The following is a 19,137-nucleotide window of genomic DNA, read 5'->3' as shown; positions in this document are numbered from 1 at the left end:
GTTGTGCAGACTCAGGACAATAAAAACCTGAGTGTCTCCATTGATCCGAGGTCCTGGCGGTGTTGTGCAGACTCAGGACAATAAAAACCTGAGTGTCTCCATTGATCCGAGGTCCTGGCGGTGTTGTGCAGACTCAGGACAATAAAAACCTGAGTGTCTCCATTGATCCGAGGTCCTGGCGGTGTTGTGCAGACTCAGGACAATAAAAACCTGAGTGTCTCCATTGATCCGAGGTCCTGGCGGTGTTGTGCAGACTCAGGACAATAAAAACCTGAGTGTCTCCATTGATCCGAGGTCCCGGCGGTGTTGTGCAGACTCAGGACAACTGAGCTTTGGAGAAATATGCAGAAAGAGGAGTCCGTAATTTGATTTCTAATGATCATGATCTTTTTGTCGAAGAAGTTCATGAATTTATCACTGCTGAAGTGAAGGCCATCCTCACTTAGGGGAATGTTGCTTTTTAGTTAGCTTTGTGACGGTATAGAAAATAAATGTTGGATTGTTTTTAATTCTCCTCATTCAGGTTGTAAAAGTAGGGTGATCAGGCAGCAGTGAGGACTTTTCGATATTGAACGGTACCGTCTTTCCAAGCTAGTCGGAAGACTTCCAGTTTGGTGGAGCGCCATTTCCCGTTCCAATTTTCTGGAAGCTTGTTTCAGGACTCGGGCATTTTCTGTATACCAGGAAGCTAGTTTCTTGTGACAGATGTTTTTTGTTTTAAGCGGTGCGAAAACAAAAGTTGCGTTTAGATCCTCGGTTAGGTGGTAAACTGATTTTTGTACTCCGACGTCCTTGGGTCGGTGGAGGGAGTCTGGAAGGGCGTCTAGGAATCTTTGGGTTGTCTGAGGTTATGATCAGTGATTAGTTCATTGACTATAATGCCTCAGGACTACCTGGCATGATGACTCCTTGCTGTCCCCAGTCCACCTGGCCGTGCTGCTGATCCAGTTTCAACTGTTCTGCCTGCGGCTATGGAACCCTGACCTGTTCACCGGACGTGCTACCTGTCCCAGACCTGCTGTTTTCAACTCTCTAGAGACAGCAGGAGCGGTAGAGATACTCTTAATGATTGGCTATGAAAAGCCAACTGACATTTACTCCTGAGGTGCTGACTTGCTGCACCTTCGACAACTACTGTGATTATTATTATTTGACCCTGCTGGTCATTTATGAACATTTGAACATCTTGGCCATGTTCTGTTATAATCTCCACCCGGCACAGCCAGAAGAGGACTGGCCACCCCTCATAGCCTGGTTCCTCTCTAGGTTTCTTCCTTGGTTTTGGCCTTTCTAGGGAGTTTTTCCTAGCCACCGTGCTTCTACACCTGCATTGCTTGCTGTTTGGGGTTTTAGGCTGGGTTTCTGTACAGCACTTTGAGATATCAGCTGATGTACGAAGGGCTATATAAATACATTTGATTTGATTTATAACATCCTTGGAAGTGAGGGCTCTAACATTAAGTAGCCCTATTTTGAGATGAGAGGTATCACGATCTCTTTCAATAATGGCAGGAATGGAGGAGGTCTTTATCCCAGTGAGATCGCTAAAGACAACACCGCCATGTTTAGTTTTGCCCAACCTAGATCGAGCCACAGACACGGTCTCAATGGGGATAGCTGAGCTGACTACACTGACTGTGCTAGTGGCAGACTCCACTAAGCTGGCAGGCTGGATAACAGCCTGCTGCCTATCTCATTGTGGCACTAGAGGAGGTAGAGACCTGTCTATGCTCTCACTACTGTAAGTCTCTCTGGATAACAGCCTGCAGCCTGTCTCATTGTGGCACTAGAGGAGGTAGAGCCCTGTCTATGCTCTCACTACTGTAAGTCTCTCTGGATAAGAGTCTGCTGCCTGTCTCATTGTGGCACTAGAGGAGGTAGAGCCCTGTCTATGCTCTCACTACTGTCAGTCTCTCTGGATAACAGCCTGCTGCCTGGCCTGCACCCTGTCTCATTGTGGCACTAGAGGAGGTAGAGCCCTGTCTATGCTCTCACTACTGTAAGTCTCTCTGGATAAGAGTCTGCAGCCTGTCTCATTGTGGCACTAGAGGAGGTAGAGCCCTATCTCATTGTGGCACTAGAGGAGGTAGAGCCCTGTCTCATTGTGGCACTAGAGGAGGTAGAGCCCTGTCTCATTGTGGCACTAGAGGAGGTAGAGCCCTATCTCGTTGTGGCACTAGAGGAGGTAGAGCCCTGTCTCGTTGTGGCACTAGAGGAGGTAGAGCCCTGTCTCATTGTGGCACTAGAGGAGGTAGAGCCCTGTCTCATTGTGGCACTAGAGGAGGTAGAGCCCTATCTCGTTGTGGCACTAGAGGAGGTAGAGCCCTGTCTCATTGTGGCACTAGAGGAGGTAGAGCCCTGTCTCGTTGTGGCACTAGAGGAGGTAGAGCCCTATCTCGTTGTGGCACTAGAGGAGGTAGAGCCCTATCTCGTTGTGGCACTAGAGGAGGTAGAGCCCTGTCTCGTTGTGGCACTAGAGGAGGTAGAGCCCTATCTCGTTGTGGCACTAGAGGAGGTAGAGCCCTATCTCGTTGTGGCACTAGAGGAGGTAGAGCCCTATCTCGTTGTGGCACTAGAGGAGGTAGAGCCCTATCTCGTTGTGGCACTAGAGGAGGTAGAGCCCTATCTCGTTGTGGCACTAGAGGAGGTAGAGCCCTGTCTATGTTGATAGATAAGATGTACCATCTACTCTGGGTAGTTTGAGCCTCAGCCAGCACCGTGTTCAGATCAGCCTTAACGTCGGCGCCCCCTGGTAAACAGTGTAATAGTGTAATGCTGCGGGTCACGGAGTCGCCAGCGACCAGGCTTTTCAACGTGTCAGAGATAATGGTGGGAGGCTTCGGCCCCGTAACCGGTGGAGGAGAGACCTGGGACGGCTCCCTCCCTCCCTCCCTCAACCTGAGGATAAAGACAGGTCACGAGACACACACACACACACACACCTATTGTACCGATGATGAGTATGAATTCTGACAGGCAGTGACCACGGGGTTTCCAGTGGTGTGTGAAGATGTCTTCTCAAAGTCTTTGAAGTTTAAAGATGGGTGAACCTTTTTACCCCTCATACGTCCTTCTCCTCCGCTCTCCCCATCGCCCCACACATCTCTTCTACATCAACCTATTAACCCTTAAAGGAGGGGAAGTCCACTTCTGAGTTTGTTGTTGTAGAGAGAGAGACACAGAAACACTTGTGTTATTGAATCGGTGAGTCTTCGAGAAACAAATGATATTTGGATATAGTGAATGTGAGCTATGAACATCTAGTGAGTAAAGGTGTCATCACAGATGGATAGAGGGAAAGAGAGTAAAGGTAGAAAGAGGAAGAGGAGGAGGAGGAGGGAGAGAGAGGAAGAGGGAGAGAGAGAGTGAAAGAGAGTAAAGGTAGAAAGAGGAAGAGGAGGAGGAGGAGGGAGAGAGAGGAAGAGAGAGAGAGAAGAAGAGAGAGAGGGAAAGAGAGTAAAGGTAGAAAGAGGAAGAGGAGGAGGAGGAGGGAGAGAGAGGAAGAGAGAGAGAGAGAGTGAAAGAGAGTAAAGGTAGAAAGAGGAAGAGGAGGAGGAGGAGGGAGAGAGAGGAAGAGAGAGAGAGAGAGTGAAAGAGAGTAAAGGTAGAAAGAGGAAGAGGAGGAGGAGGAGGGAGAGAGAGGAAGAGAGAGAGAGAGAGTGAAAGAGAGTAAAGGTAGAAAGAGGAAGAGGAGGAGGAGGAGGGAGAGAGAGGAAGAGAGAGAGAGAGAGTGAAAGAGAGTAAAGGTAGAAAGAGGAAGAGGAGGAGGAGGAGGGAGAGAGAGGAAGAGAGAGAGAGAGAGTGAAAGAGAGTAAAGGTAGAAAGAGGAAGAGGAGGAGGAGGAGGGAGAGAGAGGAAGAGAGAGAGAGAAGAAGAGAGAGAGGGAAAGAGAGTAAAGGTAGAAAGAGGAAGAGGAGGAGGAGGAGGGAGAGAGAGGAAGAGAGAGAGAGAGAGTGAAAGAGAGTAAAGGTAGAAAGAGGAAGAGGAGGAGGAGGAGGGAGAGAGAGGAAGAGAGAGAGAGAGAGTGAAAGAGAGTAAAGGTAGAAAGAGGAAGAGGAGGAGGAGGAGGGAGAGAGAGGAAGAGAGAGAGAGAGAGTGAAAGAGAGTAAAGGTAGAAAGAGGAAGAGGAGGAGGAGGAGGGAGAGAGAGGAAGAGAGAGAGAGAGGAAGAGAGAGAGGGAAAGAGAGGAAGAGGGAGAGAGGGAGAGAGGAAGAGGGAGAGAGGAGGAGGAGAGAGGGTGAGGGAGAGAGGAGGAGGAGGAGAGGGAGAGGAAGAGGGAGAGCTCTGAGCTGCAGCTGCATAGTAGCCTTTATACCGCTAATTAACTGGCCTGTTCCATCTCATCATCAGGGGAGAGAGGGATGGAGGGATGGGGGAGGGTGAGCAGGAGGGAGGAATGGAGCAAGGGGGAGGAGAGGATGAGGAGGAGGGCGAGAGGGATGGAGGAAGGATGAGTAGGAGGGAGGTATGGAGGAAGGGGGAGGAGAGGATGAGGAGGAGGGAGGGATGGAGGAAGGGGGAGGAGAGGATGAGGAGGAGGGAGGGAGGGAGGCAGGAGTGGAAAGTAGGAGGGGACATAGGGAAGAGGCATGGATATGACGGAGTGGGGGTGGCTGAGAGAGGGGAAGGGACTAAGTGATAGAGGGAGGGACAAAGAGAAGGGGGAGGGGGGTATGAAAGGAGGGGCCTATAGAGGGATTGTCAGGATCACTAGTAATCTCTCCATTAGACGTGTATCAGACAGCAGCCATCCCTGCACCGCTGCTTTCTCTAGCGCTCTGTCCTTCTCTCCTTCTTTTATCTATCTCACGTTCTCTCTCTCAATCCCCACCTCCTGTGAACACCACCTCCCTCCTTCCCTCCTTCCCTCCTTCCCTCTCTCACAGTCTTCAGTTGTAACAGACCACTGTGACGCTAGTCAGGCGGTTCTGGGATTCTGGGTGTTTCTTTCTCTTTCTGTCTCTCTCTCTCTATCTCCCCCCTCTCTCTCTCTCTCTCTCTCTCTCTCTCTCTCTCTCTCTCTCTCTCTCCTTCTCTCTCCTCCCTCCTTCTCTTTGTGTACTTCTTTATTCAATCTCTCTCTCTCTTTCTCTCTCTCTCTCTCTGGATGGTGGATATGTGGAAATTCGGCAAGACCCAGAGCAAGGGACCACCGGTTGCATGTCAACCCAGCAACGTGAGTCTGAATGTGGGGAGGAGAGAGAGGGTGGACAGGGTGGGAACAGACAGACAGCTGCTACAGAGCTTATCTGCTTCCTTAACCCGGACACAGAGTGAGACTGGTTACCAAGATAACAGAGAGAGAGGGAGAGAGGGAGTTTGTTTGTGCCCTAAAGAGACTGAGAGAAGTTTTGTTGCTCTTGGAAACTTTACTTGTTATAGACAGACTATGGAATCTTCTCCAGTCCTGTTTTTTTAACGAGTGAGTTTCAGTCTGTTCTGTTCTGGTTATTCTAGATAATGCTGTTATTATTGACTATTTAGCAGCTGGATCATTTTGGTTTGGGGAGAGCTCTCCCCTCTCTCTCTCTCTCTCTCTCTCTCTCTCTCTCTCTCTCTCTCTCTCTCTCTCTCTCTCTCTCTCTCTCTCTCTCTCTCTCTCTCTCTCTCTCTCTCTCTCTCTCTCTCTCTCTCTCTCTCTCTCTCTCTCTCTCTCTCTCTCTCTCTCTCTCTCTCTCTCTCTCTCTCTCTCCCTTCTCTCCCCTCTCTCTGTTCTGTCTGAAGCATGTGTGCTCAGACTCAGAGGGAAAGTTTGTGTCTCAGAGTTGCTGAGTGAGAGTGAGGATGTGTATCAAATGGAACCCTATTCCCTACATAGTGCACTACTTTTGACCAGAGCCTTATGGACCTTGGTTAAAAGTAGTGCACTAGATCGGGAATATGGTTTCATTTGGGACGTAGCTGTGTTTCCATATTATTGGAGGAACTGATGATACCAGTGGAATCTCTATGTCCATATGTCTCTGTAGCTCAGTGATGTACAGTCGACTTCCAGCCGTCGTGTCTCTGACCAGCTGGTATGTAACTGTCTCACTGAACGGAAGTCATCTGTTTCTGCATAGAGAGAAGCCTCTAATAACGGATATAGTTCTACTGAAAGTTCATAATAAAGCTGTAATGTTGTAGTATAGAGACCTACTGTAATGGTGTTGTATAGAGACCTACTGTAATGTTGTTGTATAGAGACCTACTGTAATGTTGTTGGATAGAGACCTACTGTAATGTTGTTGAATAGAGACCTACTGTAATGTTGTTCTATAGAGACCTACTGTAATGTTGTTGTATAGAGACCTACTGTAATGTTGTTCTATAGAGACCTACTGTAATGTTGTTCTATAGAGACCTACTGTAAGGTTGTTGGATAGAGACCTACTGTAATGTTGTTCTATAGAGACCTACTGTAATGTTGTTCTATAGAGACCTACTGTAATGTTGTTCTATAGAGACCTACTGTAATGTTGTTGGATAGAGACCTACTGTAATGTTGTTGGATAGAGACCTACTGTAATGTTGTTGGATAGAGACCTACTGTAATGTTGTTGGATAGAGACCTACTGTAATGTTGTTGTATAGAGACCTACTGTAATGTTGTTCTATAGAGACCTACTGTAATGTTGTTCTATAGAGACCTACTGTAAGGTTGTTGGATAGAGACCTACTGTAAGGTTGTTGGATAGAGACCTACTGTAATGTTGTTCTATAGAGACTTACTGTAATGTTGTTCTATAGAGACCTACTGTAAGGTTGTTGAATAGAGACCTACTGTAATGTTGTTGGATAGAGACCTACTGTAATGTTGTTGGATAGAGACCTACTGTAATGTTGTTCTATAGAGACCTACTGTAATGTTGTTGTATAGAGACCTACTGTAATATTGTTCTATAGAGACCTACTGTAATGTTGTTGGATAGAGACCTACTGTAATGTTGTTCTATAGAGACCTACTGTAATGTTGTGTATAGAGACCTACTGTAAGGTTGTTGGATAGAGACCTGCTGTAATGTTGTTCTATAGAGACTTACTGTAATGTTGTTGGATAGAGACCTACTGGAGAGAGAGAGAGAGAGAGAGAGAGAGAGAGAGAGAGAGAGAGAGAGAGAGAGAGAGAGAGAGAGAGAGAGAGAGAGAGAGAGAGAGAGAGAGAGAGAGAGAGAGAGAGAGAGAGAGAGAGAGAGAGAGAGAGAGAGAGAGAGAGAGAGAGAGAGAGAGAGAGAGAGAGAGAGAGACTGTAGGTATGTCACATGACTGACTCCATTTCTCCACTCGTCTGTTGACACTGAACATGAACATGAGAGGAAAAACAGTCCTGAGAGAGACGGAAAGAGAGGACAAATAGAGAGAAAGAGAGAATGTGTGTGAGAGTGAAATAGAGAAAGAGAGAGGGAGAGAGGAAGGCTTTTTCATCTCCCAGAATGCTTTGGGCCTCATACTTCCATGCTACTTCCTAACATTATGCATGGGGAACAATATAGCAGTCTAAAATGACCTGCTGCTGAAGAAACCAAATGCATTTTCTGCCTTAAAGTGCTCTGAGGACAGTGGGGGAGATAGGGGGAGACCTGGGAGGCTGGGAGGAGGAAGGGGGAGTGAGCACTGAGTAAATCTGGATCATGTGCTAAGCTTTCAGGAATGTTTTCCTGAACAAGCCGTAAATAACAGGTAGTAACACTAGTAACCCTGTGGTTGCAGTTACCCACGCATTACGGACATTCTCTAAATACTGGAGAGAAACATACATTTTTGGAGCGCTTGTGTGTTTTGTGTGTGTGTGAGTGTATTGTGTTATCTTGTATCTCCTCAAACCCCTCTGTTATGTTGTCCCAGCCCCCCACCCCCCCCCCCCCCCCACACCCCAGAGTCTATAGACCCCAGTACTGTAACTCTGTCCTCTAACCCCTCTGTTATGTTGTCCCAGCCCCCCACCCCCCCCCCCCCCCACCCCAGAGTCTATAGACCCCAGTACTGTAACTCTGTCCTCTAACCCCTCTGTTATGTTGTCCCAGCCCCCCCCCCCCCCCCCCACCCCCCACCCCAGAGTCTATAGACCCCAGTACTGTAACTCTGTCCTCTAACCCCTCTGTTATGTTGTCCCAGCCCCCGACCCCAGAGTCTATAGACCCCAGTACTGTAACTCTGTCCTCTAACCCTCTGTTATGTTGTCCCAGCCCCCCCCCCCACCCCAGAGTCTATAGACCCCAGTACTGTAACTCTGTCCTCTAACCCTCTGTTATGTTGTCCCAGACCCCCCCCCCCACCCCCCACCCCCCCACCCCAGAGTCTATAGACCCCAGTACTGTAACTCTGTCCTCTAACCCTCTGTTATGTTGTCCCAGGCCCCCCCCCCCCCCCCACCCCAGAGTCTATAGACCCCAGTACTGTAACTCTGTCCTCTAACCTTCTGTTATGTTGTCCCAGACCCCCCCCCCCCCCCCACCCCAGAGTCTATAGACCCCAGTACTGTAACTCTGTCCTCTAACCTTCTGTTATGTTGTCCCAGCCCCCCCCCCCCCCACCCCAGAGTCTATAGACCCCAGTACTGTAACTCTGTCCTCTAACCCCTCTGTTATGTCGTCCCAGGCCCCCCCCCCCCCCACCCCAGAGTCTATAGACCCCAGTACTGTAACTCTGTCCTCTAACCCCTCTGTTATGTCGTCCCAGGCCCCCCCCCCCCCCACCCCAGAGTCTATAGACCCCAGTACTGTAACTCTGTCCTCTAACCCCTCTGTTATGTTGTCCCAGCCCCCCACCCCAGAGTCTATAGACCCCAGTACTGTAACTCTGTCCTCTAACCCCTCTGTTATGTTGTCCCAGCCCCCCCCCCCCACCCCAGAGTCTATAGACCCCAGTACTGTAACTCTGTCCTCTAACCCTCTGTTATGTTGTCCCAGCCCCCCCCCCCCCACCCCAGAGTCTATAGACCCCAGTACTGTAACTCTGTCCTCTAACCCTCTGTTATGTTGTCCCAGGCCCCCCCCCCCCCCCACCCCAGAGTCTATAGACCCCAGTACTGTAACTCTGTCCTCTAACCTTCTGTTATGTTGTCCCAGACCCCCCCCCCCCCCCCCACCCCAGAGTCTATAGACCCCAGTACTGTAACTCTGTCCTCTAACCTTCTGTTATGTTGTCCCAGCCCCCCCCCCACCCCCCCCCCCCCACCCCGGAGTCTATAGACCCCAGAACTGTAACTCTGTCCTCTAACCTTCTGTTATGTTGTCCCAGCCCCCCCCCCCCCCCCCACCCCAGAGTCTATAGACCCCAGAACTGTAACTCTGTCCTCTAACCTTCTGTTATGTTGTCCCAGCCCCCCCCCCTCCCCCCACCCCAGAGTCTATAGACCCCAGTACTGTAACTCTGTCCTCTAACCTTCTGTTATGTCGTCCCAGCAGGCCCCCCCCCCACCCCAGAGTCTATAGACCCCAGTACTGTAACTCTGTCCTCTAACCCCTCTGTTATGTTGTCCCAGCCCCAGCAGGCCCCCCCCCCCCCCCCCCCCAGAGTCTATAGACCCAGTACTGTAACTCTGTCCTCTAACCCCTCTGTTATGTCGTCCCAGACCCAGCAGGCCCCCCCCCCCCCCAGAGTCTATAGACCCCAGTACTGTAACTCTGTCCTCTAACCCCTCTGTTATGTCGTCCCAGACCCAGCAGGCCCCCCCCCCCCCCCAGAGTCTATAGACCCCAGTACTGTAACTCTGTCCTCTAACCCCTCTGTTATGTCGTCCCAGACCCAGCAGGCCCCCCCCCACCCCAGAGTCTATAGACCCCAGTACTGTAACTCTGTCCTCTAACCCCTCTGTTATGTCGTCCCAGCAGGCCCCCCCCCCCACCCCAGAGTCTATAGACCCCAGTACTGTAACTCTGTCCTCTAACCCTCTGTTATGTTGTCCCAGCAGGCCCCCCACCCCCACCCCAGAGTCTATAGACCCCAGTACTGTAACTCTGTCCTCTAACCCTCTGTTATGTTGTCCCAGCCCCCCCACCCCCCCCCCCCCCCACCCCAGAGTCTATAGACCCCAGTACTGTAACTCTGTCCTCTAACCCCTCTGTTATGTTGTCCCAGCCCCAGCAGCCCCCCCCCACCCCAGAGTCTATAGACCCCAGTACTGTAACTCTGTCCTCTAACCCCTCTGTTATGTTGTCCCAGCCCCAGCAGCCCCCCCCCACCCCAGAGTCTATAGACCCCAGTGAAGAGATGACAGACACAGAGGACAATGAGGAAGAGGACCTGGGAGTCAGAGAGGACCAAAGGAACATTATCCTTCACCTGCTGTCACAGCTCAAACTGGGCATGGACCTCACACGGGTAAGAACTAATACCTGACCGATAACAATCTACTGTATAGACCCCTTTCTGTGTTTACTAACCTTGCCCCAACGATGGCGACGCGCACAAGTCGGTGACAGAAACGAGGGGGAGCTCTTATAGAACACCGGCCAAAAAAATAGCCTCTATTTAGATGTTCCTTATGAGTGTATTTCACACTACTTTTGGATTACGATTTTAATTTTAAGACTCGTATGAACGTCCTGCTTCATTTAATGTTTGTGTCGTCATTGCAAATCAACTGCGTTATACTTCAACTTCAACCAGTGAAATGTCTCTCTTAGCTAGCTTTCGCTACAGCCTAATATCAATGAGCGTTAGCATTCTAGCTAACATCTTGCTGCATCCAAAAATATATATTTTGGCAAAGATCACAACCAAATATAATCTTAGCGACTGTTCAATCAAGAATAGAAAACAGAAATGTAAGCGTTTGAGAACCTGTTTTAAATCGTAATAGAAAGGTGAATGGAGGTTACGTGGAACGGGCTCAGATGGTGATGTCTGTATTACTGCAGCCAAGAGTCGAGCATCTTTGCCTGACGTCAAATCAAATCAAATCACATTGTATTAGTCACATGCATCCGAATACAACAGGTGTAGTAGACCTTACAGTGAAATGCTGACTTACGAGCCCTTAACCAACAATGCAGTAAAACAAATAAAAAATAAACGAATAAGAAATAAAAGTAACAGGTAATTAAAGAGCAGCAGTAAAGTAACAATAGCGAGACTATATACAGAGTCAATGTGCGGGGGCACCGGTTAGTTGAGGTAATATGTACATGTAGGTAGAGTTATTAATACAACAGAGAGTGGCTGTGGAGAGGGGAGGGGGGGGGGGGGGCAATGCAAGTAGTCTAGGTATCCATTTGACTAGATGTTCAGGAGTCTTATGGCTTGGGGGGTAGAAGCTGTTTAGAAGCCTCTTGGACCTAGACACTCCGATACCGCTTGCCGTGCGGTAGCAGAGAGAACAGTCTATGAATAGGGTGGGTGGAGTCTTTGACAATGTTTAGGGCCTTCCTCTGACACCGCCTGTTATAGAGGTCCTGGATGGCAGGAAGCTTGGCCCCAGTGATGTACTGGGCCGTACGCACTACCCTCTGTAGTGCCTTGCGGTTGGAGGCCGAGCAGTTGCCATAACAGGCAGTGATGCAACCAGTCAGGATGCTCTCGATGGTGCAGCTGTAGAACCTTTTGAGGATCTGAGGACCCATGCCAAATCTGAAGGGGAATAGGTTTTATCATGCCCTCTTCACGACTGTCTTGGTGTGTTTGGACCATGTTAGTTTGTTGGTAATGTGGACACCAAGGAACTTGAAGCTCTCAACCTGCTCCACTGCAGCCCCGTCGATGAGAATTGGGGGCGTGCTCGGTCCTCTTTCTCCTGTAGTCCACAGTCAGTGTGTCGTGTTCTGGAAAAGGGTCTATATCACCGGTGGAAGTTAAATCAAACACCATCTATTGTATTCTAACTGGACATTAATCCTTGCTGGGTACATCTCACGACACGGGTAAGAACAACACTTGGGTCATACTGTTCATCAGTGTTTCTCAATTGTAGTCGTTGCGGGTACTGTATAAGGTACACCTGATTTAACCCGCCACATCAAGGACTTGATGTGTACAACTTAGTGGGGGAGGTCTAGTCAAGGACACCAGTGATCGTTACACACAACTTAGTGGGGAAGGCCTAGTCAAGGACACCAGTGATCGTTACACACAACTTAGTGGGGAAGGCCTAGTCAAGGACACCAGTGAGCGTTACACACAACTTAGTGGGGAAGGCCTAGTCAAGGACACCAGTGAGCGTTACACACAACTTAGTGGGGAAGGTCTAGTCAAGAACACCAGTGAGCGTTACACACAACTTAGTGGGGAAGGCCTAGTCAAGGACACCAGTGATCTTTACACACATTCATGCTAGTGAAATGGACAACAACTGTAGTCAGTGGCCAGTGTTCTAACAGTGAACCAACAACAGAAACTCTCCCCCCAGTGAAACAGAACACAGCTCCCAGATAGTGAAACAGAACACAGCTCCCTGATAGTGAAACAGAACACAGCTCCCAGATAGTGAAACAGAACACAGCTCCCTGATAGTGAAACAGAACACAGCTCCCAGATAATGAAACAGAACACAGCTCCCTGATAGTGAAACAGAACACAGCTCCCTGATAGTGAAACAGAACACAGCTCCCAGATAGTGAAACAGAACACAGCTCCCTGATAGTGAAACAGAACACAGCTCCCAGATAGTGAAACAGAACACAGCTCCCTGATAGTGAAACAGAACACAGCTCCCAGATAGTGAAACAGAACACAGCTCCCAGATAGTGAAACAGAACACAGCCCCCAGATAGTGAAACAGAACACAGCTCCCAGATAGTGAAACAGAACACAGCTCCCTGATAGTGAAACAGAACACAGCCCCCAGATAGTGAAACAGAACACAGCTCCCTGATAGTGAAACAGAACACAGCTCCCAGATAGTGAAACAGAACACAGCTCCCTGATAGTGAAACAGAACACAGCTCCCTGATAGTGAAACAGAACACAGCTCCCTGATAGTGAAACAGAACACAGCCCCCAGATAGTGAAACAGAACACAGCTCCCAGATAGTGAAACAGAACACAGCTCCCTGATAGTGAAGCAGAACACAGCTCCCTGATAGTGAAGCAGAACACAGCTCCCTGATAGTGAAACAGAACACAGCTCCCAGATAGTGAAACAGAACACAGCTCCCTGATAGTGAAACAGAACACAGCTCCCTGATAGTGAAACAGAACACAGCCCCCAGATAGTGAAACAGAACACAGCTCCCTGATAGTGAAACAGAACACAGCTCCCAGATAGTGAAACAGAACACAGCTCCCTGATAGTGAAACAGAACACAGCTCCCTGATAGTGAAACAGAACACAGCCCCCAGATAGTGAAACAGAACACAGCTCCCTGATAGTGAAACAGAACACAGCTCCCTGATAGTGAAACAGAACACAGCTCCCAGATAGTGAAACAGAACACAGCCCCCTGATAGTGAAACAGAACACAGCCCCCTGATAGTGAAACAGAACACAGCCCCCAGATAGTGAAACAGAACACAGCTCCCAGATAGTGAAACAGAACACAGCTCCCTGATAGTGAAACAGAACACAGCTCCCAGATAGTGAAACAGAACACAGCTCCCTGATAGTGAAACAGAACACAGCTCCCTGATAGTGAAAGAGAACACAGCTCCCTGATAGTGAAACAGAACACAGCCCCCAGATAGTGAAACAGAACACAGCTCCCAGATAGTGAAACAGAACACAGCTCCCTGATAGTGAAACAGAACACAGCTCCCTTGATAGTGAAACAGAACACAGCCCCCAGATAGTGAAACAGAACACAGCTCCCTTGATAGTGAAACAGCACACAGCTCCCTGATAGTGAAACAGAACACAGCTCCCTGATAGTGAAACAGAACACAGCTCCCTGTTCTCCTCACACAGTCACAGATGGCAGAGAGCACCAGGTGCTGACACAGATAAACTTATCTACCTAGCGCACTGTACTTTTGCAGAGAGAGAGAGATGTATTCATTATTTAGTTGCTAGTTCATTCCCCAAGCCTCCATCTGTTCCTCTCCTGTCACCGACACTCTGTCCTCTACTCCTCACCTCACCTCTCCTCTCCTCCCCCTCAACTCTCCTCCCCTCTCCTCTCCTACCGTCTCCCCTGCTCTCCCCTCCTCTCCTCTCCTACCCCTCCTCTCCTGTACTCGACACTGTCCTCTACTCCCCCTCCTCCCCCCTCCTCTCCTCTTCTACCCCTCCCCTCCTCTCCTCTTCTACCCCTCCTCCCCCCTCCTCTCCTACCTCTCCTCTCCTACCCATCCTCTCCTACCTCTCCTCTCATCTCCTACCCCTCCTCTCCTCTCCTACCTCTCCTCTCCTACCTCTCCTCTCGTCTCCTACCCCTCCTCTCCTACCCCTCCTCTCGTCTCCTATCTCTCCTCTCCTACCTCTCCCCTCCTCTCCTACCTCTCCTCTCGTCTCCTACCCTTCCTCTCCTACCTCTCCTCTCCTACCACTCCTCTCCCCTCCTCTCCTACTTCTCCTCTCCTCTACTGTACTCAACACTGTCCTTTCCTCATCCTACCTTGAGCTAATGCAGTCTACAGGACAGGAGAAATAATTCTGAAGAATATAAAACCGTTTTTTTTTACCCAGTACTATCGGCAAGCTTGTGTCTTCAAACGTGTATCTCTGTGATCATATGGTCCAATTTCATAAAGTTTGAGGTTCAGTCTCTGTGTTCTGTCGTCCTGGTGATTGTCTATAACGGGCAGCCAGGTGAGTGCAGTGACAGCGCCTGACTGAACTCAGGATTGTCTATAACGGGCAGCCAGGTGAGTGCAGTGACAGCGCCTGACTGAACCCATGATTGTCTGTGGCACAGCTGCTCTGCTCATGTGGTTCCATCAACCACTGTGTGTGATGTTAGACTGAACAGTAATGGGATTATATAACATAATGCAGGTTATAATCTGGTGTACTGTGGTAAATGCCCAGACCCCTTGGTGATTATAGCTTCATCACATGGTCCTCTATTAGCCAACAGACTGACACACAGCATCCTGACTAGTTTATTCCCCTTATCACCTGGACCTCTATTAGCCAACAGACTGACACACAGCATCCTGACTAGTTTATTCCCCTTATCACCTGGACTTCTATTAACCAACAGACTGACACACAGCACCCTGACTAGTTTATTCCCCTTATCATCTGGACCTCTATTAACAAACAGACTGACACACAGCATCCTGACTAGTTTATTCCCCTTATCATCTGGACCTCTATTAACAAACAGACTGACACACAGCATCCTGACTAGTTTATTCCCCTTATCACCTGGACTTCTATTAACCAACAGACTGACACACAGCACCCTGACTAGTTTATTCCCCTTATCACCTGGACCTCTATTAGCCAACAGACTGACACACAGCACCCTGACTAGTTTATTCCCCTTATCACCTGGACCTCTATTAGCCAACAGACTGACACACAGCACCCTGACTAGTTTATTCCCCTTATCATCTGAACCTTTATTAGCCAACAGACTGACACACAGCATCCTGACTAGTTTATTCCCCTTATCACCTGGACCTCTATTAGCCAACAGACTGACACACAGCACCCTGACTAGTTTATTTCCCTTATCATCTGAACCTTTATTAGCCAACAGACTGACACACAGCATCCTGACTAGTTTATTCCCCTTATCACCTGGACCTCTATTAGCCAACAGACTGACACACAGCATCCTGACTAGTTTATTCCCCTTATCACCTGGACCTCTATTAGCCAACAGACTGTAACCAGTCAGTCAGTCAGTCAGTCAGTCCCTCAGTCAGTCAGTCAGTCAGTCAGTCACTTCCCTCAGTCCCTCAGTCAGTCAGTCAGTCAGTCACTTCCTCAGTCAGTCAGTCAGTCAGTCAGTCAGTCAGTCAGTCAGTCAGTCAGTCTTCCTCAGTCAGTCAGTCAGTCAGTCAGTCAGTCAGTCCCTCCCTCCCTCCCTCCCTCCCTCCCTCCCTCCCTCCCTCCCTCCCTCCCTCCCTCCCTCCCTCCCTCCCTCCCTCCGTCAGTCAGTCAGTCCCTCAGTCAGTCAGTCAGTCAGTCAGTCTCCCTCACTCAAACATCCCAGCAGCCATTTAGAGGTGTTCTGTCTCATTCTCTCCTCATAGGGCCCTCTCTCTGGCTGCAGGCCATGGATTGATCCTGTGATTGTAGGATAGTGAGTTTCAGTATCAGGACTGTTATGTGAATATAAACTCTAACCACGGAGAACAGTTCTGTTGCCTAACTAATGATACTTTATGTAATCTGATAAGCAGTTCGTTTGGTAACTCCTTGTATTAGATGTTGATGGAAATCCGAGATGACATTGGGTCAGATGTTACACTGTTTTGAAATAGATTTGTATAATTGCTGATATAATCCTGACTTGATGGTGAGGACACCTTGCATTTTACATTTATATTTTTTACATTTTAGTCTTTGAGCAGACAATGTTATCCAGAGCGACTTACAGTCAGTGCGTTCAACTAAGGTTAGGTAGGTAATTCCCTCCGTACTGATGTAAACTACTGTGTTAACTGGTGTAAACTACTGTGTTAACTGGTGTAAACTACTGTGGTAACTGGTGTAAACTACTGTGGTAACTGGTGTAAACTACTGTGTTAACTGGTGTAAACTACTGTGTTAACTGGTGTAAACTACTGTGGTAACTGGTGTAAACTACTGTGTTAACTGGTGTAAACTACTGTGTTAACTGGTGTAAACTACTGTGGTAACTGGTGTAAACTACTGTGTTAACTGGTGTGTAAACTACTGTGTTGCCTGGTGTGTAAACTACTGTGTTAACTGGTGTAAACTACTGTGTTATCTGGTGTAAACTACTGTGTAGATGGATCCAGGTGTTATCTGGTGTAATAACAGCTGTTCTCAGTAGAGATGGATCCAGGTGTTACCTGGTGTAATAACAGCTGTTCTCAGTAGAGATGGGTCCAGGTGTTACCTGGTGTAATAACAGCTGTCCTCAGTAGAGATGGATCCAGGTGTTACCTGGTGTAATAACAGCTGTTCTCAGTAGAGATGGATCCAGGTGTTATCTGGTGTAATAACAGCTGTCCTCAGTAGAGATGGATCCAGGTGTTATCTGGTATAATAACAGCTGTTCTCAGTAGAGATGGATCCAGGTGTTACCTGGTGTAATAACAGCTGTTCTCAGTAGAGATGGATCCAGGTGTTACCTGGTGTAATAACAGCTGTTCTCAGTAGAGATGGGTCCAGGTGTTACCTGGTGTAATAACAGCTGTTCTCAGTGGAGATGGGTTTAATAATAGGTTTTCATTTGGGCCACATCCCTGATAGGCCGGATGTGGATGGGGGGACGGGCCATTACAGAGGCCTGAGCGTGGTTCCACCGGGGACCAGCATGTACGTCCCTGATAGGCCTGATGTGGATGGGGGGACCAGCATGTACGTCCCTGATGTGGATGGGGGGGGACGGGCCATTACAGAGGCCTGAGCGTGGATCCACAGGGACCAGCATGTACGTCCCTGATAGGCCTGATGTGGATGGGGGGACGGGCCATTACAGAGGCCTGAGCGTGGATCCACCGGGGACCGGCATGTACGTCCCGGATGTGGATGGGGGGAGGGGCCATTACAGAGGCCTGAGCGTGGTTCCACCGGGGACCGGCATGAACGTCATCAGTCAGACATCACAATGTACTGTGTTATTAATAGACACCAGACAGCCCTTTCCTAGCAGGATAACATGACAGGGACTCAGTGTGTTTGTCTGTGTGTGTGTATGTGTGTGTGTGTGTGTGTGTGTGTTTGTGTGTGTGTGTGTGTGTGTGTGTGTGTGTGTGTGTGTGTGTGTGTGTGTGTGTGTGTGTGTGTGTGTGTGTGTGTGTGTGTGTGTGTGTGTGTGTGTGTGTGTGAGTGTGTGTGTGTGTGTTTTGTAAGCTCATTACTTTTAAGTACTGCAAACACCTGGATCCATCATACAAGCAAATATCAACACAGACCAGTCTGTGATTAATATATTGATTCTCCACAGGAATGGATGGAGAGGGACTAAATTCCATTTATTTTCCATTTCTCTCTCACTACATATCTCTCTCTCTCTCTCTGTCTCTCTCTCTCTCTCTCTCTCTCTCTGTTCTCTATCTCTCTCTCTCTCTCTCTCTCTCAAATTCAAGCTGCTTTATTGGCATGAAAAACATTGTGTCAATATTGCCAAAGCAACAATGTATACAATATACATTGTAATAAAAAATAAAAAAATAAAACTATAACTAACTTATAACTAAATAACGGTCATCTTCACCATTACATCAGTACTACAACTACTATCATCATTACCACTACTACCACCACCACCATCACTAAACTGCTATCATTACCATTACCACCCATACCACTACTATTTGGAATGATAAACAACAATAATAATAGTAATAACAGTAATAACAATAACAGTAATAACAATAACAGTAATAACAATAACAGTCATAATAAGTAAGTTACTGCTTACTATGCAGATGTTATTATTCAGTGTCCCTCAGGCTATGGCAGGCAAATACATATTTGGCTGCAAGAGGAGCCATTGCTCCTTCGCCCATGAGTATTTTTAGTTTTTCCTCTGGGTTTAATAAGTTAAAATTTGGAATAAATGTAGTCATTTCTGTGAATAATGAATCTCTTGGTGAGGAATATTTATCACAGTAAAGGAGAAAGTGCATCTCTGTTTCTACCTCCCCTGTCGTGCAGTGACCACATACACGCTCCTCTTTGGGTAGCCTCTCTCTCTCTCTCTCTCTCTCTCTCTCTCTCTCTCTCTCTCTCTCTCTCTCTCTCTCTCTCTCTCTCTCTCTCTCTCTCTCTCTCTCTCTCTCTCTCTCTCTCTCTCTCTCTCTCTCTGTCTCTCTCTCTCTCTCTCTCTCTCTCTCTCTCTCTCTCTCTCTCTCTCTCTCTCTCACTTCTTTCTCTCTCTCTCTCTCTCTCCTTCTCTCTCTCTCTCTCTCTGTCTTTTTCTTTCTCTCTGCCGCTCTATCTTAATTCAAGGGGCTTTATTGGCATGGGAAACATTTGTTAACATTGCCAAAGCAAGTAGATAATATACATAAGTGAAATAAACAATAAAAATTAACATTAAACATTACACTCACAAAAATTCCAAAAGAATAAATACATTACATATGTCATATTATGTCTATATACAGTGTTTTAACGATATGCAAATGGATAAA

At 48.1% G+C, this 19,137-nt stretch overlaps 1 protein-coding gene across 4 annotated transcripts in view; it reads left to right on the top strand.

The window, feature by feature from the left end:
- The window catches only part of LOC139572869 (oxysterol-binding protein-related protein 10-like), a 144,924-nt gene that overhangs the window by 100,502 nt on the left and 25,285 nt on the right, over positions 1 to 19,137 (top strand). For all 4 annotated transcript variants that reach the window (XM_071395694.1, XM_071395691.1, XM_071395692.1 and 1 more), the window contains one exon: positions 10,144 to 10,302. In XM_071395694.1, coding sequence (XP_071251795.1) covers positions 10,144 to 10,302 — 159 coding nt within the window. The remainder of the gene's footprint in view (positions 1 to 10,143; positions 10,303 to 19,137) is intronic.

Source organism: Salvelinus alpinus, chromosome 4 (assembly GCF_045679555.1).
Source record: "Salvelinus alpinus chromosome 4, SLU_Salpinus.1, whole genome shotgun sequence".
Lineage (NCBI taxonomy): Eukaryota > Metazoa > Chordata > Actinopteri > Salmoniformes > Salmonidae > Salvelinus > Salvelinus alpinus.
This window is presented reverse-complemented; position numbering and strand designations above follow the sequence as displayed.